A 24,953-nucleotide genomic window follows, 5' to 3' on the forward strand; every position below is an offset into this window, starting at 1 on the left:
TCAAAATATAAATAAATATAGCTTCTAACTGATATATTATAACCATTCTTTGTTTGTTTCTCAGAATTAGATGTAGTAGTAAGTGTTGAAGTGAAAGTGATTCAATTATTGAGTGTAAAACCAAGTTGGTACTGTAGGAAGTGTATAATATTTACTCCACCATCTCTTCTCCGAACAACTGAGCCCTAATCTAGTTGCTGTGGACCAAATATCTGACAGTAAGTTAGATGCAATAAATCAACCTCACCGGCAATCACATTAAGACCAACCGTATGTCATATCCTCTAAATTTGGGAAGAAAGGATAAAGAACACCACCAATTGATTCTCCACTTTTCCCAAACAGTGGTGTCATTGCTCTCTCTATGTCTGAAGGTGTGTTGTGAATCACGCATGAACCACGCAGTCATGTATGAGCAAAACCACCGGTCCAAGTCAACTACATACACTTCCTTAATTCCAACCAACCAACCAACCAACCCATACTATATATTCCCACCTTTCATCTCCTCACTCCTTCCATTCCTCTCCTCTCTCCTGCAAATGCATATTTCTCTTTCTCTTTCTCTTTCTCTTTCTTTACCTTATCCCACCTCGGTTCTTCCCTTTGTAGCTTCCTTTTCTCTTTCAGGTAAACCCGAGTAAACGTAGAAACAATGAGGAAACCTGCTTCTGATATCAAAGACTTGAACAAAGGAGCTTGGTCCAAACAAGAAGACCAAAAACTCATAGATTATATCAACAAACACGGTGAGGTTTGTTGGCGTACACTCCCTCAGGCTGCTGGTATGGAATAAATTAATATATCCAAACTGTAACAAATTATATATAATATACATTTCACCTCATGCACTTTTTTTCATGATGATAGGTTTACTTCGGTGTGGCAAAAGTTGTAGACTGAGATGGATAAACTATCTAAGGCCAGACCTTAAAAGAGGCAACTTTGCTGAAGATGAAGAAGATCTCATCATTAAGCTTCATGCGCTACTTGGCAACCGGTGCGAATTTAGTTCTGAAAACACCATGAACCCACTTTTTTAAATGTGTTTGTGAGTGTATAAGAATGAAAAAAATTTGATCATATATGTGTACTGAGCAACATTATATCATCATTGAGTAATCATCATTGAGGAATATAAATGGAAATTAAAGCCAACTTTTTCCAACGTATTGCTGAAAAGGTTTTCTATTAGTTGGACTTATAAAGTAAGAAAAATAATTAATCTTTTAATATTGACTCATACAGGTGGTCACTTATAGCAGGGAGATTGCCTGGTCGTACAGATAACGAAGTGAAGAACTATTGGAATTCTCATATAAAAAGAAAGCTAATTAGCAAAGGCATTGATCCAAATAATCATCGATTAGATCATAAAGTCCCTTTCCTTCAGAATCCACCCATGTCTGAAGATGCCTCAGAACCTTTTGGCACGAAAGTCGTTGAAAAGAACAAGCCATGTAAATCACCTCGTCATGTTTATGGTGATGTCTCAGACGATGCAAGTGGCGAGGCTCAGTCATCATATGCCCTTCCGGATTTAAACCTTGATCTCTCTATCGCCATTCCTTCAGAATCACACACTATTTCTCAAAACAATCTAAAACCCTTTCGTCAATCTTATTCATCCAGGAAACTGCCTTATGATTCTCCTTCTACACTTCTTCTGTTTCAGTAATAAACATCATGGCTTCAATAGGATCCGATCTACTCGTCGAACCACAACTTGTGATTATATATTGAGATCTTACGAACAGGGAAAATGAGAGAGCTTGTGTTGTTCATGAAGGATAACACTCTCAACTAGAAAGAATGTTGGTTAATGCTTTATTGCAAACTTTCCAATGGCATAAAAGCAAACCAATATTTCTATACCCAATGGAAGCCATTAATTGCTGCTATATACGTTCATAAATATTTTATATATATATATATATATATATATATATATATATATATATATATATATATACATGTATGTATGTATTTATGTTATATATAAGAATACTAAAAAAATTCTTCTATGAAAATGAAAAGATTGTATATCTCAATCGTAAATCCAATTATTAACAAATAGATTGAATCCTCTGGAACGTACTTGTAGTAATATTTCCTTGTTGGTCCTGAAAAAGTGAGGTTCATTCACTTGCCACAGATTTGGAGGCTATAATTGTGGCGTTATAAACAATGGAAATATTCAATAGGTATCTATCTTTCTGACGGAAACGTTAGTTTGGGAATGCATTGAAAATTGTTTATTCGGAATGACAATTCCGTTCAGAACCTGGTAATTATAATATCAAATAACAATGTAGGTTTTTCTTTCAGGTTTAAGTATATGGACGTTGATGTTTGTTTTACTGATAAAAGTTAATTGCACACACAATATAACATCCTATTAAAAATAGTAAAATATTACTAAAATGAATATTATATATACTATAAATTAATTAATATAAGAAATAAATCTACGAAAAACAATATCTACACCTGTAGATTTGTCCGACTTCTTTATTAAATCCTTTCAATCACCTAACGCTGAAGTAACTAAAACAAATATCTCCCTAAACTCAAACCAATCAGGTGATCATCGCAAAAGAAAAAACATACAAGGACAGATAACAGAAAAGTAAGGGTAAGCTAGATATAAAAGAATTCATACAATTGTATCACATAACACATTCACATAATTATTTAAACAAGATAAACTAGTTCAGACATCCTAACATGTTATGACCTAGACTTTACCGTCCGGACTTAGAATGATTGCCAAGCTATGGCGGGTTATGCACTCGTGGTGGCCTCTACTGCTTTGCAAAGCCATTTTCAATGGGTTTCACCCTACCACTCTCACGAGGTTAGTCTGTTCCGGACCTTGAGGCATACTGGAAGCCCCCAAGACTAAGACCTCCTGCTACTCCTCACCACATGGTTCAATCCTCTCTACTTGAGAATGAAAGACCATTGGAGTTTCAGGAAAACCCCCAAGACTGAGCTTCCTGCAATCATTCTAAACAACCTAGAATCTCACCAAGAGATTCTACACCGAACTTACATTCACCCCTTTGAATCACATACTTTTATTTATAATTGAACTCATAATAATTCTCAATTATATACAAACATCCACCTTCAAACATAATTCACAATACATACCACAAGTAATTTAATCAAACTCAATACAAAGTAATAAAGAGTAAATTGTTTCAGACCTTTCGCTTCGCGCACCCAACTCGCAAAATGAAACCAAGAGTCCCTCGCACAGCGACTCATCTCGCCATGCGAATTAACTTGCAGAGGTACCAGACCTCAACCTCTTGCATAGCGCCCCAAGTCACTATGCGAGAACCCAGACAGAGACCAACCTTCCCAAACCACTCGCTATGCTACCATTTTCACTATTCGAATAAAATTAGAAGTAACTCCAAACCCCAACCAGGCGCACCGCGCCTTGATTCGCCATGCGAATCATTAGACAAAGAGCAACTCACCTCAACCATTCGCACAACGCCTAAACTCGCTGTGCGAATATACAAACACAGAGCAACCTCTCAAGTCATTCGCACAACGCACCAACTCGCTGTGCGAATGCCCTTGGCAGAGAGCACCTCCCCATAGCGACTCGCTATGCGAAACTATTCGCACAGCGAGTCTGCATAATCTGCAGAACGAAATTCTGCAGATTTATGCAACTAAATCACAAAATACCAATTACAACTAATTTCCCCAACTTCTAACACCCCTAGATTGTGTTTTATACCTAGTTAGACTTATCTAAGTGATTCTAAACCTTCCTAACATCAATCCATAGTGTTTAAAACTCAATTCATACTCTAAAATACCAAATTTATCAACTTAAGGACCAAAATCACAATTTACCACTTAGAACCTGTTTTTAACCATTTGAATGACTCAAACAAGTCACATTTGACTTACCTAAACTGTCCCCACAGACCAAATTAGCCTCTGACTCCTAATTCTCATTTTCACTACCTCCCTTCCTCCAAATCAACTATAAAATCAATAAAAAAAAATCTTCAATTTACCAAGGTACATCTCCACAGCAGATTTATACAGTCTAATCATACCACATACAAATTTAATCAATCCAATACACCACAATCATCATTCAATTTAGATAAAAATCAAAGTTCATCCATGCACATTTACAATAGCCACATTACGCACATTCATTTTGACATTTAACTTAACATTTCAGCTTTCGATATCTAATACTAACAAACTATTCACAAATGCATAAAATCATTCAATAAACAGCGATAAAATCCAGCTTCCCTTACCTCACTCAAAGTCAACACAGCTCATAGAATCCCGATTGAAGCTTGCACCACAAGGAAACTTGACAGAAACCTACAACTCACCAATTGGTGATAGGAAACAACTCTTAAAACCTAGATGAAACTATAAATTGAAGAGGAAAGCAACCCAATACATGCAAACAGAAAAGTTTGCATGATCAAGGTTAAAGACATACGGGAAAATAGGAGAAATGACTTACCGGCTGAAAACAAGAAACTGATCGGTCAAGATTGTAGCCCTCGACACCAGGATCCTTTAGGCACTTCCATCATCAAACAGATAACTCAAATGAGAGAAGGCAGAGAACTCTAGGTGAATAGTGTTCTAGAGAGATAGAAGTGTTTTAGATAATGACCCGATCTTTATAAAGTTCTATTTATATTATAAGATTATTTTAAAGTAACTTGCTCGTCTCATTATTTTAATACACCTATCTACTCTAATACTCTATTTTCTAATTTCTTACACATAAAATTTTAAAATTTAATGTTTATGAATTTTTTACATATTATTTAATTTTCTCATGTAATTCTTAATTTATATTCGGATTCCTAACTTACGATAGTTTTACACTATCATTGTTTTATACTATCATTTACAATTATGAATATTATTATTTTATTTTAAAAATTTATTTATATATAATTTATTAATTAAATATAAAATTTTATTATTTAAGAGTTATAAAGTGAAAGTAAGAAAAAAAGTTAGACGCCAAATGACAATTTTTCTTTATGTATAAGTCAAAACCAGTTAAGTTGAAAAAGGGGAAATCATGTAGCTTTTCAAACGAATATGTTTTAAAAAATATATTTTCTAAAGATATTTTTATTAATTTCAAACCAATTTTAACAAGACACAAAAATAAAATAAAAAAATACAATGAGTCAAATTAACTCTAAACTTACACAAATTAATTAATCGATATATAAAAAATAATAACATTAAATATTACAGAGGTTAAACAGACAATACGAAATAATTTTTTATTAATATAAGGATCAATCTAATCCATGCTAAATAGAGAAGTAAATAAAAAATAAAACTATTAATGAAAGTGTCAATGGCTAAGGAGGAAAAATAAATAAAAAGTTAAATTATATTAGTTGCACCCTTATTTATTAAGCTGAGTGGAATTGGTGATTAGTGCTCTCGGAAACGTCAGGAAAGGTTCCAAACCCGAGTAGCGTTGGTGAGCAAGAAGCCTTCTCGCAAACCCGAATTGCATTGGTGCGTGAAGCTGGAATCTTCAACTGGAAGTTTCATAAGCTTAAACCCACTGGTATAAGGAGGTGCAGCCCGCATTCCTTGGAAATTTCAGAAGTTGAAACCAACTGGTGAGGAGGTCGAAGACGTGGTGGTAGTGGTATTAAGGCTTCTCCTATGGAGGTCAAAGACGATGTTGGGCTCTCTTAGTCCTGTTCATTTAAATGAATTTGAGAGATAATGGTTGAATGAATTTGAAAGAATTTGAAGTTAAATTTTTTGTTTGTTTATTTGAGTGGATTTTGGAAGTAAGTGAGAGTAGATTTGGAAGTAAATTGGTAAGAATTAGTGTAGAATTTAATTGATGCGACAAATTAAAATAATTTATTTCTAAAACTTATTTCAAAAATTTACCTTCAAATTCATTCAATTACTCTCCTCCAAATCTATTAAAGTGAACAAACGATTAAAGGTGAGATTTTCAAAATTGCACATGTAAACTTGTTAGACATTTATTTATTTTGATGCATTTCTGTGTATGGAACTGTTAAGGGTTTGGGTTTTGCATCTAAGGAAAAAACAATATAATGTTTCTTTGAGCATTGCTTCTATCAATTTTTCGTTTAAGAGTTCCTTTGAGGTTATTTCCTTCCATTTTGGCATTCTCCTTTTGAAAATATATAGAAGAAAGAAATAATTGAATAACCATATCGAACCTGAAAGATTGTCGTTAAGTCTCAACGAGTATAGTATTAACAACTTCATTGAACATAAAATATATTTGGGCTAAATAACTTAGTCAAACATATTCAAGGAGTATCTTAATTATGTAAAAGATATGCTACAAACTCATTGACATTTATTTACTCAATTCAAGCTAGTAATAGTTGCCACATGAAGGAGAGTTGGAGTAAGTAGTCCGGATGGGAGCTTGATGATGGGAGATCCCTATTCCAAAAGTGAACCATGATAAGGAACATTGACATATTAGAAGACGATATCTTGAACAAAGATGATTAGATTAAATATAAAAAAAAATCTTCTAAGAAAATTTGGTTCAATGCTTATTCAATGTTTACTGAACCAAACAAAAACTCAATCTGGATTTTTATAATAGGACTAATATACAAATTGTTTTTCCATCTAATTTATTTTAATTCAAAATTCAATAATTAACACAGTTTATTTATAAACCATTTATATCTTGAATAATTTTACAAATATATCTAATTGATAAATTATCTTACGTGAATATAATTAAGAACTCATGCATTTCTTTTTGATAATTAGAGTTTTAGAATGTCTTAATTAATATGGAAATTGCAATACTTAAAATCAGAACTTGTTTTTAATAACGTAAATGAAACTGTTGAAGATGAAGGTGGAATAAAGTAGTGTGTGTTTGAAAACTAAAAGGTAAATTTGTCGAGGAAATAAACGAACTAGAAATCTAAATGCAAGAAAATAAAGTACCAAGGAGAACTAGTAAGAAAAATCAACTGAAGCGGTAGCTCAAAATGCTATAATCTTCACTGAAGTTATCATTATCTTGTACGCAGTGTTACTTAAAATGTTATAATCTTCATTAACGTTGTAGCGGAATGGTTAACATGTATAATAAACAAGAAGTGGTGCATTGATTTCTTATTGCAAATAATACTTTTAATAATTTTTTCGTAAAATATAAATTCCTTAATAACAATTTAAGCAAATAAAAAAGTAAGAAAGAGCGAAAATTGCACAAATAATTTTTATATGGGTTCAAATCAGACAAATTCTACGTCCAATTGTTAATCTCTAACGAGAATTAATACTTCACTATCACAAACCAACAAAATTTTACAAATACAAATAAAATAACACAGTTTAAGGTTAGAATACCTTTCTTATTACCACAAGAGATGAAACTCATTTTCCTTGAAACCCACAAGAGATGAACACCTCCTCTGAATGCTTCACAAAGGATGAATACCTCCTTTAAATCTTCACAAAAGATGACAAAATTTAACTCAACAACAACAACAACACTCAATCACAATTCCCGTGAAAGTTCTCCCTCTATCCCAACACCAAGTTCTCAAAGCCACAAGCACAAGGGTTACACAAACCCTATAACACTTATCACAACACACAACAGATAAGAATTTCGAATACAACGTAGTTCGTATCTTAGAATGAGAGTCTCAATCCAATTTATAGAAATCTCACTCAAGAATACCTCCAAAAATCAGTTGTGAGCTAATTAACGTGTGATAATCGATTATCCACACTTATGGTAATCGATATGCATTTAATGAATGCACAATGGTAAAAAACTTGCTTAAAAATTCTCATAATTGCTCGTGATAATCGATTATGGAAAGTTATAGTTGATTAATAATAATCGATTATTAGAAGTTTATAATCGATTATCTTGAGTATAAAATGAGGTTTTCTTATTCAAAACAAATTTTAACGCAACTTAAGGCAAACAATACATAGAATCAAATATAAACCACATCCTATACATAAATCTACTAAATTACAAAAGCTTTAACACAAGACAAGTCTTCATCAAGATCTTTTTGCAACAAGAACACTTGAGACTTGACTTTGAGACATCATCAAAACTTATTCTCTTCAGCTTTATGCTAACAATCTCCTCCTTTTTAATGATGATATAAAAACTCTTTGATTTACTTTGATTTAAAGTCTTTTGTATTCTGTACTATTTCATGATGATTCCTTGTTTCTTTCTTCCCATCTTTAAATCTTTTTTTATCCTTAGACTTCATGAACTTGTTAAATTTCTTAATGAAGAGACCCATATTTTCTTCATCTTCTTTAGAGTTTTCTTCTTCATTAAGATGTTTGCTTTTATTAATTTCAGATTTAAATGTCCAAGTCTTTTTCTTTCCTTTCTTTTCATCCTCGTTCAATCTCTCGAGATCCAGTTCATGTTCTTTCAACTTACCAAACAATGCAACCATTGACATGGTGTTGAGGTTTTGTAACTCATTGATGCAATCACCTTTAGTTGTCAAGTCCTGTTTAAAGATTTAAAAATTTTTATATTTAATTTATCATTATCAAATGACTTACTTAACCCAATGAAATGATCATTATAGAAAAAATTGAAATTATCTATCGATATTTATATACAGATTTTAATCCGTATATAATGTAAATATTACATACAAATTTTATATACAAATATAAAAAAATATATTACATACAAATTTTATATACAAATATAAAAAAATATATTACATACAAATTTTATATACGAATTTGTACCTACCAATAATTAATATATAATATCCGTATATAAATAAGGCGCGTTGCAGCGGGAATATTTTCTAAGGACTGCATCATATGTAATGGGCTCTAATACGTATATAATTCGTATATAATTGAAAGTGAATCATTCCTACCAAAGTTACGTACGGATCTGGAGAAAAGTTTATTGCAAAAATATAATAAGGTAAATTTAGGTCTTATGAAACCCTCGTCCCCCACTCAACTAACTTCGTTTTTTTCTTGTCCCTCAACGAAGAACCTTCTTCTCTTTTGGCCTCTCATCATTTGTTGACGAAGCATTGGTGTTTGTTGACGAAGTGTTTGTGTTCGGCCTTCTCTTTTAGTTTTCTCGTTCTGCCTTCTCGTTCAGCCTTCTCGTTGGTGTGGTTCTGTGCATTGAGCTCACGAAGTTCGTTGTTGTGGTTGCTTAAGGTGACGTCTTCAACGGTCCCTTCATTTGGTAAGTAATCCTTCTCTTCCTTCATTCTCTAGTAATCCCTAAAATCGTAAACCACAGGAACCGTAATCTGCGTTTTGGTTTTAATTGGGACATTTGTGTTTCGGCAAGCTGTGTTTCATTCTTTCCAAAGTTCGATTGAGGCATTGTGTTGTGGTTAAAGAAGGTTGGAAGTTGTATTAAGTATACTCCTACCTCCTGCTCCGTTGAGGTTGCCAAGATCATTGCGGCACTCGTTGAAGAGCTGGACATTCCAGAGGCTAAAAGTGGAATTGCCTCTCGAGTTTCCACGTTTCTCTGGCTGTACTCTTTTATTCAAGGGTCTGAACCAACTCTAAAATTCTTGTTGTGTGTGTGAATGTGTTTTTGTTTTATTTGTGTAGGTTTGATTGTGTTTCGCACTTTGTGTAGATTTAAGCCTGCTACTGTGGTTGTCACTTCTGAACTTCCTCTCGGTTCAGGATTGGGTTCCTCGGCTGCGTTTTGTGTGGCTCTGGCGTCGACCTTGTTGGCTTATACTGATTCTGTTTCTCTGGATTTGAGTCATCAAGGATGGCTCTCCTTTACAGAGAAGGATCTTGAGTTCGTAAATAAGTGGGGCTTTGAAGGGGAGAAGATCATTCATGGAAAGCCATCTGGAATTGGCAACACAGTAAGCGCGTATGGTATGCCTCAGCCATTTTGCTACTAAGTTTCATTAACTTTTATTCATTACTGTTTGGACTTGTCTTTTTGTGCACTTATTCTAGTTACTGATAATTAGAGTTTGAATGTTTTGTATTAATAGGTTGAAAAGGAACATAACCTTTGTATAATAGGTGTTTGAAGAGGATGAATGAAATGTTTTCGGTTGTTAAGAAAGGATGTGGGAACTAGCCGTATACGCGTTTAAAATGTTTTAAAATGTGGGAACTTGTAGTGCAGATTTTTAAAATGTTTTCTGTTGAAATTAACCATTTCACCATATTTATTTTGAGCCATCTTATTTTATTATCCTGTAAGCCATGCTTCTTGGTAAAATAGTTTTCTAAACAAATGTGTTGGACTTGCTTATATTGGTGGAAGCAGTTTCAGTTGTAAATTTTTCCCTAACAGCTACATAACTTTGATCAGATTTTGGTGTGACTCATGAACCATGATGTGCCCATCAGTGCATCTTCATGAACCAGGAAATTATTAAAATGCTACTGGAAATATAAAATAATTGGGTTACTCTTTCATTCCACCGAATGGGGCCAGAGTTAGCCATTCCCCCTTTTGTTGTCTTTTCTTTTCATTATTCATTGAAAGCATGGACCAAAGTCAATTTCTCGCATCCTTGCTGTCAAGTCTGTCCGTTAAGTCTGTCCGTTTCCTCTTGGTGTACTAATGGTTCCTTAAAGTTATAAAATAAAGTTGGACCAGACTTTCACAGTGGTAAATGGTAGATAGTTGAAGATAAGAAATTAAGAATAGGACATGTACATGAATTAGATTTAAGTATGGCTTCTCAATTATCACGTTAAGGTTGTTGTTTTTGTTCCCAAAATGATTGTTTATATGTTGCTTTGTGCTGGTAGGACAACTCTTCTCTTATTCTCATTCATTAACTCTCACGGTGATAAAACCGTGGCCTTTCAATCATTGACTATTACATTAGCTAGATGGAATTTGGTTACCATTCAGAACAACCTTATTCTCCTTGGTTCTTCATCCTTTCTAGATCAAAATTTCAGATTTCTTCCTTTGATGGATAGACCTTTGTTTAGTTGATATAAGGTAGAATTGCTACTCTCTTATATAACACTTTGAATCTAGTTTGGAATCTGAATTATGTGATGAAAACCTCTTGAAATTAGTCTTGGAAACGTGATTGGATCTTAGTTATGTTTAGACGTGAACCTTTGAGTTCATAAGTTCCTCCTTGTTTATGTTGGTGGAGCGAACCGAGGGGAACATGTCCTCCCCCTTCCTAGTCACGTTTATGTGTGTCAAAACTTGATCTATATAGAAAGCAAACTCTCCTGGAATAATAACTCCTTAATCTGATTTGAAATCTGATTGTAGTATTGATAGCTTCTTATTCTGGTTTTGGAAACTAACTTAGGAAAGAAATTCTAATGGACGTGTGAGGGCAGTAGCTTGTATGCAATCAGATTCTGTTTTCGGCTGGATCTATGCTTCAATGGTCGAAAGATAATATTGATTAGGGAATTGAGTTTGGGGAAGAGACACGTTCTAACTTATAATGTAGTCAAGGAACTGCTGAAACGTATTGGAGTAGTGATGAATTATTTCTGAAATTTGTTTGTGCAGAAATTTTATGAGATAAGGTTAGTATATATATAATTTAGTGTTAATTGTGTATAATGAAGAAGCACCTTTGTTTATAATATGTCTGTGAGTGTATTTAATTGGATTGGAATTTAAAATGTAGTGAGTGGTTTTTGTTTTAAGTCAAAGATGCAGGACGTAAGGAATGATTCCTTGGTTAGTCTTTGATGTGGCTATTAAGTGCAGCATGGTTAACCAAATATCCTGTATTAAGTATTGAAGATTAGATGTCTGTGATGACGAGTTGGTTAGAGTTTAACTTTGAGAAATAAAGAATTATCACACCCACTTTTGAACAGTGACCAACATGATAGTTAAAATCTAAGGTGTTAAATTGGTGGTTGGTGACTGAAATCAGAAGTGGCCTTGGTAGCAAAATAAGTGCAGACCAAAATTATTGAAATTAAGTTCATTAAAATTTCTTTTGGGCTACATACAATGTTTAAGTTATATTTTAAAGTAGTGAAAACTTATTATATCGTTTTACGTGAAAGACAATTTTGATTGATACATCTTTTATCTTGTTTTTAAAAAAAATTAATAAAATAAAATAAAATAATAATAAAAATAAAAATTACAATAATAATAATAATAATAATAATGGTGGATGAATTGCATAGCATTATGTAAAATTTAGACAAATTAAGTTTGGTGAGACTTTCCAGAGTTGGTGTTGTTTTAATGTTTTGTAATTGAATGGATGGAAATTTGATATTTTCACGTGATAGAAGGAGATGGCTTCTTTCATTTAATTGTTCTTATTGAAATTTTATATCTTATTTGAATTGATTAAACTTGGATATTTATATATATATATATATATATATATATATATATATATATTTGTTTGAATAACTAAATATGAATACTTTCTTTAGTAAGTATTGGTAAATATTTGTTGGTTGGACTTTTATTATACAAGGAGTAACAAGTATGATATATCTCCAGAGCTTGCTCTACCACGGAGAAAGGTGCAAGCAGGAAACAGAGAGAAGGAAAGGAAAACTGCAAAAGAGGTATGAAACTAAACTTTTATTTTTCTGAAAACTTACAACTATTGTTTCCCTAAGGCTATGTTATTGTTTAACATGCGGTATTGGTTTTGTTTAACATAGACTGAGTAAGTAACATACAAATATCTATAGTTTTATAATGATGAGGTGTACTATTTTCATAGGGTTTTGCTATTCATGGTTGTATCATCTGTTTTAATCCCAGTTGTGCTTCTTGATTTTTGTATGATGTTACTTATGTTATCTTATGTATTGGGTTATATCAAATTGATGGGGAATGACTGAATCTGACATATGCAAGCTATTGGTTCATGTTAGTTTATGGGCCGCAAAAGGAATAGAAAATTAGGATAATCTATTTTTTTTTTTATAAAACCATAAAGTTACATATGGATTTTTCTGTATGTAATTACATCTTTAATTATATACGGATTTTATATATGGATATTTCCGTATGTAAGATTTTGTGCCTTGTATAGGATTTTGGCTGTATGTAATTCAATTTTTTCTTGTAGTGGATTCACTATATGCGTAAAATGCTTATGAACATCTACAAATCATTACAGGAAAGAGGTGCCGAGAAAGAGAAGATACTGATCATGGAACTTCTGCACAAAGAGTTGGAGAAGGAAATGGCAAGGATTCCCAAGGCTAATCCATGCCCTTTTTTTGGTACAGAATTTTGTCGATCAACCTTTTTTGTCTTCGTTTGCTAGTTGAAAAAATTGATGAAGTGTACTGTGAATATCATTTGCAGATCCCACCAAAACCATGATAGTTAGAAAGTTGATTAACTGGTTGAATATCCAAATTTATATAAAGGTCCAAATTAACTGGTTGAGCACGATACCACGCCTTACGTATCTGTAAGATATTTCATTTGGATTCAACTCAGTTTATGCATTGATTGTTCGGATTCTAAAATGCTTTCACGGTAATAGCTCATGGGAAATGCTCTTTTTCTTTGATTTCAGTTTCAATTTTTATATTTGCAGTTTCCATCAACTTTGTTTTCCTTCATTCTCGTGTTGCTTTTTAGTGCTGGTTTGGTATCATTCTAAGAGCAGGAAGCACTTCAACCCCAAGTTTGAAAAATGTTTATTACTGGTTTTTTCTTCTATTTATATTAATATATGTTTTGGTTTTGAAGGTGCTTTGATCATGTTGCATCTTAGTCTCCTCTGTCAAGGTTTACTGTTAAATTCTGTTGTTGCCTTGTTAACGTTAAAAACATAAAAGAAAGATGAATTTTATGCGTGAAAATTTTCCTATAATATTGTAAAGATGTGCAAAAATAGTTATACATAGCCTATTTAAGAAAAATATAAAATATTTATATAATAAATTATGTTAAATACTCACATTAATCATTTGCAGATTTTTTTGTTCTGTGAAAACAAAATTATATTTTCTAACTTAGCTTTCTCAAATATGGTACACATTCAATAATTTGTATTATTTAGCATAGTTCTACCTTTTCAAGTGATTTATATATTTCCAGCCTTAACGGTAGTAGGTTGAAAAAATCATTGATTTATTCATGATGAATTATCCTTTTTCATTATGTGATTAGGTAGTTTCATTTTGATTGGATGGATAAAAGCATGACAATTAGTAATATTATAGCAGAAACTCTGTTCAAATGTGATTGCAGGGACAACATATTTGGTAGTACTAACGTGTGGTAATGGGCTACCAAGAGTTTCACTTCCCAAATAGCAAGTGTATGATTTATTGCTAATGAATGCCACTTGGTAAAATGGTAGGTGATGGTTTAAGTTGCTATAAAATGCAAGGATGAAATGATGTTGAATATATATGATGATTAAAGAAGCAAGTTCATTTTTCAAAATTATTAATTAATTATTATTTTATATTGTAGGTATATGATCAAGTAAGCATATCAAATAATGATGAAAATGAAGAACAAGAATGATGATCAAATGAATGAAAATGAAGAACAAGAAAGATATGAAACGAAGAACAAGAATGATAATTATTATTCAGAACATTTCTTGATTTGTTACGTAAAAGAACATGTTTATTTTTAATTTTTAGGATTGAACATATATTAACTTTTAAGTTAAAAAATTAATTGTATTTTAAATTTTACAGTTTATTTTATATAATAATAATTACTTTTGGTTTTATATTATTTTAGTTTAATATTAAATATATTTTATATTAATCACATTAATCAAATAATTTGAATAATAAAAAAAATTAAGTTATTTTTATTATTGACGGTTTTTAAAACCTCAACTACATAAATCAAAAAATACCTGTAGTTTTATATTAACCTATGCAAGTCTTAACGGTTTTTCTGAACTCCGGCAAGTATGGACAATTTCTGTGAAACCTTCCGTAAATAACGGTGATTTCTGAAAAATCCTACAAATAGCTGTGGTTATGAAAAAACTGCCGGAAATTTTTATGATGGTGATTTTTCTAGTGATTTTATCAACGATGGAAAATGTATTGACCGGGAATTAAAACCGCATGCAAAAAAAATCCTTGATAAAATTTTTTATTTTTATAGTGCGTGTGGGTCTTTCTGCTATTTATTAAAGTATAAAAAATATTATTACTATTATTATTATTATTATTTTATTATTATTATTATTTATTATAATAATAATAAAATAATAATAATAATAATAATTATTATTATTATTTTGAGATGTTTTAAAGTATAATTATTAGGCTAAAATAATTCTTCCTATGACATACAACAAAGTGTTTTCCATAATTAATTGGACCCAACATGGTTGACAATACTATTGATTAATGAGATTTGTGTAACTCATTTCTTCATAGGTGTAATTTCATTTTATTTTTTGCTTTTGAGTTGACAAAATCTATAACATAGTTGCCTCTAATTTTTCTTGTAGAATTTATTTTCTTTTACAACATTTCTACTTGGAATTTCTATTATAGAATGATTAAGAAGGTTGGAAAAGGAATTCTAATGTAATTTTTGGATTGATGCTATACATAGCCAATTATTGAGTCACATATAATAAATTTACTATAGTTTTTTTATTGCTTATGCCTTCATACTCTTTAATCATGAATTAAAATCCTCCACACTCCTCATTAAAATAATATTGTAAGGCCCTTCTCTTAGAAGTGGCATCTCCCCACTTGGAACCTTTTTCTTTGTCCACTAAGAGCATTTATCAAGAGTGCAAATCACTTAAAGGGTTATAATAATGAAGCTTATTGAAAAAGAATTGTTGCCTATTTATAAAATTATTAGTTTGTACAACAATTATAAAATTAAAATATAAAAAGCGTTTATTGAAAAGTATAACGTTTAATCTAATTGATTAATTTTTCAATTAAAAATTTCAAATTATTTATTCACCCATTCATTAATCCTTATTCTAATGGCAGTTAAAATAGTTGCCAAAAGCGGTTTTGTTTTTAAGTGTAAAGTTGTAGTTTTGTGATATAATTGAAGTTTGACTTGACTAAATTTTCATAACCGATCAATTACTATAAAAATTACTATATTGGGAATAAAATAGACAGAAGGAGATCATGCCTCACTTTTTATTTGATATATTGGCATTCACATGAACGAAAACACTATAATTGCATTTTCTAAAAAGAAGAATTATAATTATTTAAAAGAACAGTTATTCAACAATCTTTTACTTTAATTTATTGCTTAACAAATGGAGTAGTTTTGATAGCCCAACATTAAAGCTTGAATCCTATTATTAAAACTAAGCACCTGACTGCAATGAGTGGGAACATGGATAGTGTCAAATAACATATGACGAGTGGAGAATACTGTAATAATGTTAAGGAATAACTTTTAATTGTTTTTTTTATTGATTATGGTAAACTAATCCCAACAAACCTTAAAATAAGTTTGACAAAATTGTGATTTATTATTATTATTATTATTATTATTATTATTATGTGTGAAAATCAGTTAAGGGCATGATAATCATAACATCAGGAATCATAATCTTGTGAATAGATTAAAAAAACTTTGAACAGGTACTTTTGATTATTAATATCGCATTGGTATTGTTTCGATAGCAAGTGATGAAAGTGGGATAACAATATATACACTTAAATATTTAATCAATAAATAAATTGGTAAATTTACAATATTTTGTTCATTAATAGAAGTTTTTAACATGTTTAATACATTTAATGTTTTTAATATATGAGAAAATCAGTTATAAATATATATATATATATATATATATATATATATATATATATATATATAATATGAGAAAATCAGTTATACAACAAATAAAATTGTACATGTGTGTATGTTCTTCCAACAACATAATGTTTTGCATGAAGAGTTAAATAAAGTAGTTGCAAAGCAAAATCTAGCACATAGGTAAGTATCACTAAGACATACACATGTGTGATATGCAAGGAGATAGACAAAATAATTCTATATTTGTTCTTTATGAGTAACTTAGCCTCCCAAGCTTGGAGTTTTGTAAAAGTTCGGTAAGGGTTTGTAAAGTGCACTATAACCAACCTCAACTTCTATGAGTAATATGATTTGGAGGGGAGTATGACTAGTGATATAATGTATATGGAATCAAATGAATAATATAATATTTAAGAATACAAAGTCATATGCTAACAAGGTTTTTAGTGTGACACACATGGAGGAGGTATGGGTTTAGATGAAGTTTAAAATATCCAAAGAGGATTTCTTTTATTCTAAATAGCGATGGAGAAGACAAGACGACATGGTTTGTAGTAGTTATGTACAATTTGGGTTCTAGTTTTTTCGATTTACTCATTCGTTGATAAGTGGTGGATGGTAGCCCATGGTTGCAGACGGTGGCTGACGACAAGGTGATAGTAGTGCTAGGGTTTCTGTGAGAGAAAGGTTGAGATGAAGAAAATGCTAACATGGCTCAATCTGGTTGGTCTATTTGTGAGTGTGCAAGGATCATAGCATGTGACATCACCTAAGTGGCTTGATTTATTAGTGGTGGATTTCCATGTGGTAGCATCTAAGTCAGTCTGATTTTGTGAGTGATAGGAGGGGTATGGAATAGGAAAATTAGTGCTAATTTTGTGGCCCAATGCTGAAATAGTGTTACGACAAGACAAACTAATGTATAGCACTTTTGGTTTTAAAGTTTAAACAAACAACATTAAACGAAGTAGTCTTGAATATGCTCGTAGAGTGAAAATAGTCAAAACACTAAAAGATAATTAGGAACACTAGCTTTGAATTAAAAGGTGTCCACACAACAAGTCTAACATATCTAATAACCAACTAGAAAGAAGCGTCTATAGACTAACCCATAGAAAACCACAGTTAGGTCCAACTCAGATATGACAAAAATACGTAAACCAGAAGAACATGATAGGAAGAAACATAAGTGCTAGAAAAAAGACTCCTAAATCATTCATCAACATAGAAAAATCTCAGGAAAATACTTAGGAAAACAACTAGGTTAAAAGCTTCAAAACACAATGTTAAACGAATTACAAGTCAAAGCGTCTAAGAGAATTATGCTAAACACGTAAGCTATACTGTACCCAATGGTAATCAGTTGAAATCTTGATAATTCTAATTCTTACCATTATCTAAGCATCATTTTAGTAGCAAAATCAACTCCTTTCTAGCTTGTAACTTGCTTAATCTTATTCTTTTGTCTTGTTTTCTGAATAAGTATGTTTTGGGCTACATTGATGTAATTTCATCACTAATCCCATTATTTTGTAGCTAAAATAGTGCTTGGAAGAATCTCCAACAATGTAGAGAACTGAATCAGCCATAGAAGCAAGTAGATCTGCACAAAAATGAGAAAAAGAAGTAGTGCAACAATGTCAAGCCCAAACACCCTGGCTCAAGGGCGTTGGAGCGCCACCCACACAAACTGCACAAAAGCTTATTTATAGTGTACGCACGCCCGAGCGCCCCTCCTTTCTGGACGCTTGAGCACTACTTTGCTGACATGGCAGATTTGCCCTATTTAACTCAAAAACACAAAAAGCTTTGGGTCTTTGGTTCTTTGGAGGCGTGATTTCACTACTAGAGCTCATGGAGGCCGCGAGGAGCTTGTGGGAACATCTCCTCCTCTTCCTTTGGGTCTCCCCCTTCTTCCATGCACCATTTTTGTAAACTTTAGGGTTCTCCATGGAAGTGGAAAACCAGATTCATCTTGTTAGGGATTGTTGTAGCCTATGAATTCTTGTGTAATGGATGATTGATTTGTATTTATATATGTCTTTCCTATCAATTGCTAGTATTCTGGTTTCCAATCTTAAAGCTTGCATGTAATAGGAATGTTCATGACATGATTTTGGGGTTTCATGGGTTATGGGAACGTAAGATGGAACCTAGAACTGAAACAAGAGTCCTTGTGTTTCATTGATTCTAGGGATGGAAGATGATTCACATGTTGTCTTAAGATCCTAGCTCTTTAATGCGAGTTTTCTTGTTAGATTTTCCAAGGGATTCGAGTTTAATAGGGAAAACCTAGGCTCTTTCACCTAAGGATTAGGGTTAGAGTGTTTTTGTGGATTAACTTTAGTAAATTGATGGAGATGAGATGAAATTGGGTAGGCATAAGAGTGAAATAGGTGAATCATATAACCTTAGAAATGTCATTTCATACCATTTCTAGTCTTTTCCATTTCTAAGTGCCTTCAATACCAAAGTCCAACCTTGTAATTATTTGTGAATTTATCTTGAACGATTTGGTACGCTTGCTAATGAGTTAACAACTCTCAAGAAACAAAAAGGTGTCGAGACAATGTCCTTAAACAAAGATAAAAAAACTTATAAAAGAAGAAAGATGCTAAACATTCAAGTTCTAAAAAGGAAATATTCCAAAAAGCGTTTACAACAGACTAGACGGTACTATGAGCTAAAATCTTTACTTCGTTCAACGATGAAATTCTTACTCAACGAATGATATCCTAAGGAAAAGCTTAAATGATAAACGCTAAACGTAGAAAATGAAAAAACACTTTGTTGTTTTGAACAAGAATTAAATGTCATTAAATGCTCAATGTTAAAAGACAACGAAAAGTAATAAGGGATAAATCATATATCCTACACACTACATGCATCCACTTGCTCTATCTGAAATATATCAGAAGTGGACGTTAGTAACAAAGAAGACATTCACGAAATGTTCTCGCCTTTGGAATCGTGACTGAAAAACAGTAAAATTTTAACTACGAAAAAGCCTGTTACAAGGTAAATGATATCAAACACACTCTTGGTAAAACAGTAGAAAACATAAGAACCTTGTTAAAAACGTAAAGGTAAACAGAAAATAGGACATACTTGTTGTATAGACATTTGTTCTACTTTGTGCAAGATAACTACTACAGGCTTTCATCTACCCTATCTTATGAGACTCAAAATGAACGTTAGAAAAAATAATGATTTGTTCATCAAAAGTTGTGCCATATGAGAGGTCAAATAGGCTTTTGATAAAGTTTTGAAAAACATGTTTACTCTGATAAAAAGAATTCATCTTATGACAGACACCTACATCAAGACAAGTTTCATCAAATGGTCATCTTATCAAGACAAACATTGTCTAAACGGCTATATCACCAAATGTGTATAAATAAAAGAATAAAAAAAGAAGAAGGTGATGATGAAGAAGAAAAAGAACATAAGGATATAACATCATTAAAATTGAGCAAAAGAATCTTTTTGAGCTATTAGAGTCAAATCCCTCTACACAAGAGTAAACACAAAGAGAAGAGCTCAAGAAAAGAAATACTCTCAAGCTTCATCAGAATATAGGCTTACTTTTGTAAGAAGAAAAAAGAGAGAGTGATAGAGTGAAACACTGAGAATTTCTCTCAAGCTTTCTTGTAATATTTGCTTACTTTTGTAAGAGGAGAGAAACGAGAATAGAGAGAAACAATAAGCAAGTCTACAAACTGTATTGTATTTAACATATATCCTCTCCGTAGAGTAATAGTCTAAACGACTTATAAGCAATCAATTGATTGTAATTCTGAAAAAAAATTAAAACATTTGTTGCTTAACTTAGGAGAGTTAAGGAAATCTAGACAACGTATCAGAGGATACTAGGATTGTCTAGTACTAGGATTGGTGTGAATACTCAACTAGTATAAGGTAATTGAAGGTTATTCGCTGACTAAAGATACTGATAGTGGTGCAAATACTAAACTAGTTTAGGGTAACTGAAGGTTATTCATTGACTAGGGATACCAGGAGTAGGTGAAACACAATCGAGGTCACAGTAACGGGTGGTTACTGTTGGACAGGGACAACTAGGAACGAGTTAAACTCAACTAGATGGTGTATCAAAAGGATACCAAGAGCGTCTACGGATACTAGGAGTGGTGAAGAATACTGCACAACCAAGAGTGGGTGAAACTCAATCGAGGTCACAATAATGAGTGGTTACTATTAGACAGGGACAACCAAGAGTGGGTTAAACTCAACTAGACGGTGTATTGAAAGGATATCATGAGCATCTAGGGATACTAGGAGTGGTGAAGAATATATCAAACCAGGAGTGGGTGAAACTCAGTCGAGGTCACAATAACGGGTGGTTACTATTGGACAGGGACAACCAAGAGTGGGTTAAACTCAACTAGATGGTGTCTCAGAAGGATACTAGGAACTTTTTTGGATACTAGGAGTGGTGAAGAATACTGCACAACCAGGAGTGAGTTAAACTCAACTAGTCAGAGTAATAGTGGTTACTTAATTGGCTTAATACCCCTAATCTATTTTCGTCAGGTGTATTCGATTTGGTCCTAGTTTTTTTTTTTCTATTCAATGTTGACCTAAAGAATGTAATTTATGTTCAATTTAGTCCTTTTTGCAAACAGCGTTTAAATCGTTAACGACAGATTGTCCAGGTGTGCAAAACCCAAATGAGATGGCATATAACTGCTGACGTGGACACTTTAAGGCGTAGTGAGGTGGATTTTATGTTTTTTGAAAGTGTATTTCTGATATTTAATGAAACCCATCACTCTCCTTCTCTCCCCTATACTAACCAAACCCCAATCCTCTGGTCTCTTCCGCTTCAGCTTCTCTAACTCGAGCCCACCACCTCAAACACCGCCAAAATGCTCCCTCAGTCGCCACAACCCAAGTCTACCCCAAAAGCTATGGTGGCTACTCCATAGATCTCAACTTTGGAACCCCACCCCAAACCTCCCCCTTCATTCTTGACACAGGAAGTAGCCTCATCTGGTTCCCTATACTCCCCACTACATCTGCTCCCACTGTCTCTTCCCAAACATTGACCCCATCAAAAAATTTCTCCACCGCCAAACTCCTCGGTTGCAGAACCCCAAAAACTGAGATTAAAAGCCTTCGAATGCACACTTTTTCAATGTTTTGATATTTGGGTCAACAACTCTGTCAAAGAAGGGGCTTGATAAGCGAAAGCAACATAATGACTGGGGAAAAAAATGTAAACAGAAGAACGTATGGTGATTATGAAGGAAGTATTAATAGATTAGATGTTAGGCTGAAGTTCAAAATGGAATATTGATTACAAAGGACATGTTATGGACATAAAAGGGCATTCTAATTTGATGAATTGAGATTAAACATAAAAAAATAAGGACATAAAGAAATGGGATCCCAATTAAAGATTTTAAACTCTAGGAAATTAAAGGGATGTGTTGATTAATTTAATGTAGTTTATATTGTTTAGATGTAACTGGAAATTAGTTTTGTACCTATTTTCGTTTATGTGTTCAGAGGTAGCAATGCTAAACTCTAAGTTCCAGGTTGACATTGATGCTAAAGGAACCTCAAATGTTAAGCTTAAGTTATTTTTTTCCTCTTCTCAAATTAATTTTCAATTATTTAATTATTTTAGGCTTCACAGACCCAGTTTACTTGGAAAGAATGGAAAGTTAAGTTCTTAAAAATCATCATCCTTCCTTGTGCAGACTCCAAGACCCCATCAAACCCAGAATTTCAATTCAACAAGTACTAGACAATTCACCATACCCAAGCAGATGCAAAGTTGTCCCTAGAATCACGATTTTAGTTATAATCAATCCATTTTCTCTACAAAGCTAACTTTCGTCAAATTTAATCCTAATTTTGTTGGTTTCCTACATGATTTTGTTCTCTCTTATCAGCAGCATCTATAAGTACATGTACTCATGTAGTCAAGGTTAAAAATTAAAAAGAAGCAAAAGAATTAATTCACTGTAACAGTATGTTAAGCACAACTTTTTACCATAAAAATTGCAAGCAAACCATAAACACCTGGGTAAAATATTCCATTGAATAATTCAAATTTCAAATGAAATACACGCCTTATCTGCTCCATCTATTATACTCTTAACTGCTGGAATGATCTTGCTACTTCTGTCTACATCATACCCCAAGAAGTACTTAGCTTGAGATAAACCAATGACAATAGCTGAAGAAGTTGTAAAGCCAGAAATCACTGAATGGCTAATGAAACGAATAAGCCATCCAAGCCTGAAATACCCAAAATACAAGTATATATATGTTATGATTTAAATCCCTTTCATAAAAAGTCAGACCCGATGCCTAGTGCTTAGCCTGCAAAATCATATAACTGCTACCGGAGTCCAATCTCTCCTCTTGTTATAAAGCAGTCAGCTAGTAACTTACCATGGCGTTAAAGCAAGCATGTCTATAGGCATACCAAATAATCATTTAATCACATTTATATGTCTAGATGCATGAACACTCCAAATAAAATAGACTTATATATCTAGTTAGAGTTTTAGATGCGTGAAAGAGTAAGAACAAGGAAGGAAAAATTCATGCAAGGTTTCCTAGCCAAGTTAAGAATGTATATCCAGCGCACGGAAGTTCAGTAATCTTACAGAGTCCATACATCGGTTCAAGTCCAGCCAATTTTGCATACGACATCGACTGCATCAACAATTAACAAAAACAAACATCGATTATCTCAAAACTACACAATGAGCTAGCAATTCAAAATTTATTACACAGAAAACAAGCATCTATTGACTACCTGAGGAACGAGCATGACACCGACGGTGATTCCGGCCATTAGATCGACTTGGAAATACTCGCGCCATTTATAGATGCGACTCCAGCGTAGGCAAGGGAGGAAGAACTCAAGCCACTCGAACCACGTCATCTGCCTGAGCTTCGCGGTCCACCACGCGAAGGCGATGTTCACCGATAGAGACGAGGACGAGGTGGTGGTCCACCACGCCATTAAATAAAGGGCATTTCTTTTTAAATCCACCTCACTGTGTCCGAAGGAATCCACGTCTGCAGTTAAATTCCATCTCATTACTCTTTTGCACACCTGGACTGTCTGTCGTTAACGATTTAAACGCTGTTTGCAAAAAGGAATAAATTAAACATAAATTACATTCTTTAGGAAAACATTAAACAGAAAAAAAAAAACTAGGACCAAATCAAATACACTTGACGAAAATAGGGACCATCAGGGGTATTAAGCCTACTCAATTTGATTAGGAATACCAGGAGTAGTTAGAATACTCAAATATACTTCATTGAATATTTTAATGAAACCCTCTAAGTTAACTTGGTGGAGAACTGGACATAGCTCTAACAAGTGAACCAATATAAAAAAATTTTGTGTCATAATTTATTTTGTAAATGATTGATTCCTAACAAAAGTCATCTCTGGACACTTAAGTCAACAACAAGTCTTCAACAAACATCATTATCCTCAATGGGTTACTGCCTACAAATCTCTTGGGAATGAGTTTGAGTTAGTTCTATAAACGAACTCAACAAAATAATGTGTATGAAGGAAGCACAACTAACTCACAAGCATAATGTACATCATGATAAGACTCGTAGCTGCAAAAAGAGTTATGAAAACACGATTCAACACCCCTTTTAGTGTTTTTCCGCAACTTCAGAAAGGAGCGTGTATAGAAGAAAACTAAGGAGGCATTTAGCTCCTTGTATATTTCTTTCCAGAATAAATTTTAGCCTTATTTTATAACTCATACCATTTAATTTCACGCTTCAAATGAATCAAACTTTAACTTTATTAACTTTTTCATGAATTTGAAGGCCAATAAGTGGAATTAATGCATCATTATTCTCTTGATGTCCATTGAATGTTTTATTTAACCTTCGATATGGATGAATAGATCATAAAAATCTCTGATGACACATATACATTATCTTCCTTTCTTGTTTCAATTGATGAGTTACAGTGTTTTCTTCACATATAGGACATGCTTTATGACCCTCAACATTATATCCTGAAAAATTACTATAAGCTGGGAAGTCATTAATGGTGCAAAATAACATTGCATGCATCACGAAAGTTTCATAAGCAAAGATATCAAATAGTTCAACCCCATCAACCCACAACAACTTCAAGTCTTCAACTAGTGGGCTGAGA

At 32.7% G+C, this 24,953-nt stretch overlaps 2 protein-coding genes across 2 annotated transcripts; both read left to right on the forward strand.

Annotated features, from left to right (window-relative positions):
- The first annotated feature begins 532 nt into the window (after positions 1-532).
- On the forward strand, positions 533-1,905 carry LOC108342349 (MYB-like transcription factor 4). Its single transcript, XM_017580108.2, has 3 exons — positions 533-785; positions 871-1,000; positions 1,249-1,905. Exons 1-3 carry the CDS (start codon positions 656-658, stop codon positions 1,676-1,678), a joined length of 690 nt encoding a protein of 229 aa, XP_017435597.1. The 5' UTR covers positions 533-655; the 3' UTR covers positions 1,679-1,905.
- A 6,980-nt stretch (positions 1,906-8,885) lies between these two features.
- On the forward strand, positions 8,886-14,738 carry LOC128194215 (uncharacterized). The gene is made up of 8 exons (XM_052869205.1): positions 8,886-8,910; positions 8,990-9,265; positions 9,646-9,927; positions 12,524-12,591; positions 13,155-13,260; positions 13,346-13,454; positions 14,243-14,350; positions 14,471-14,738. The coding sequence occupies exons 1-7, from the start codon at positions 8,886-8,888 to the stop codon at positions 14,274-14,276; spliced, it is 900 nt and encodes a 299-aa protein (XP_052725165.1). The 3' UTR covers positions 14,277-14,350; positions 14,471-14,738.
- The last annotated feature ends 10,215 nt before the right edge of the window (positions 14,739-24,953 follow it).

The sequence above is a fragment of the Vigna angularis genome, chromosome 1, assembly GCF_016808095.1.
Source record: "Vigna angularis cultivar LongXiaoDou No.4 chromosome 1, ASM1680809v1, whole genome shotgun sequence".
NCBI classification, from domain to species: domain Eukaryota; kingdom Viridiplantae; phylum Streptophyta; class Magnoliopsida; order Fabales; family Fabaceae; genus Vigna; species Vigna angularis.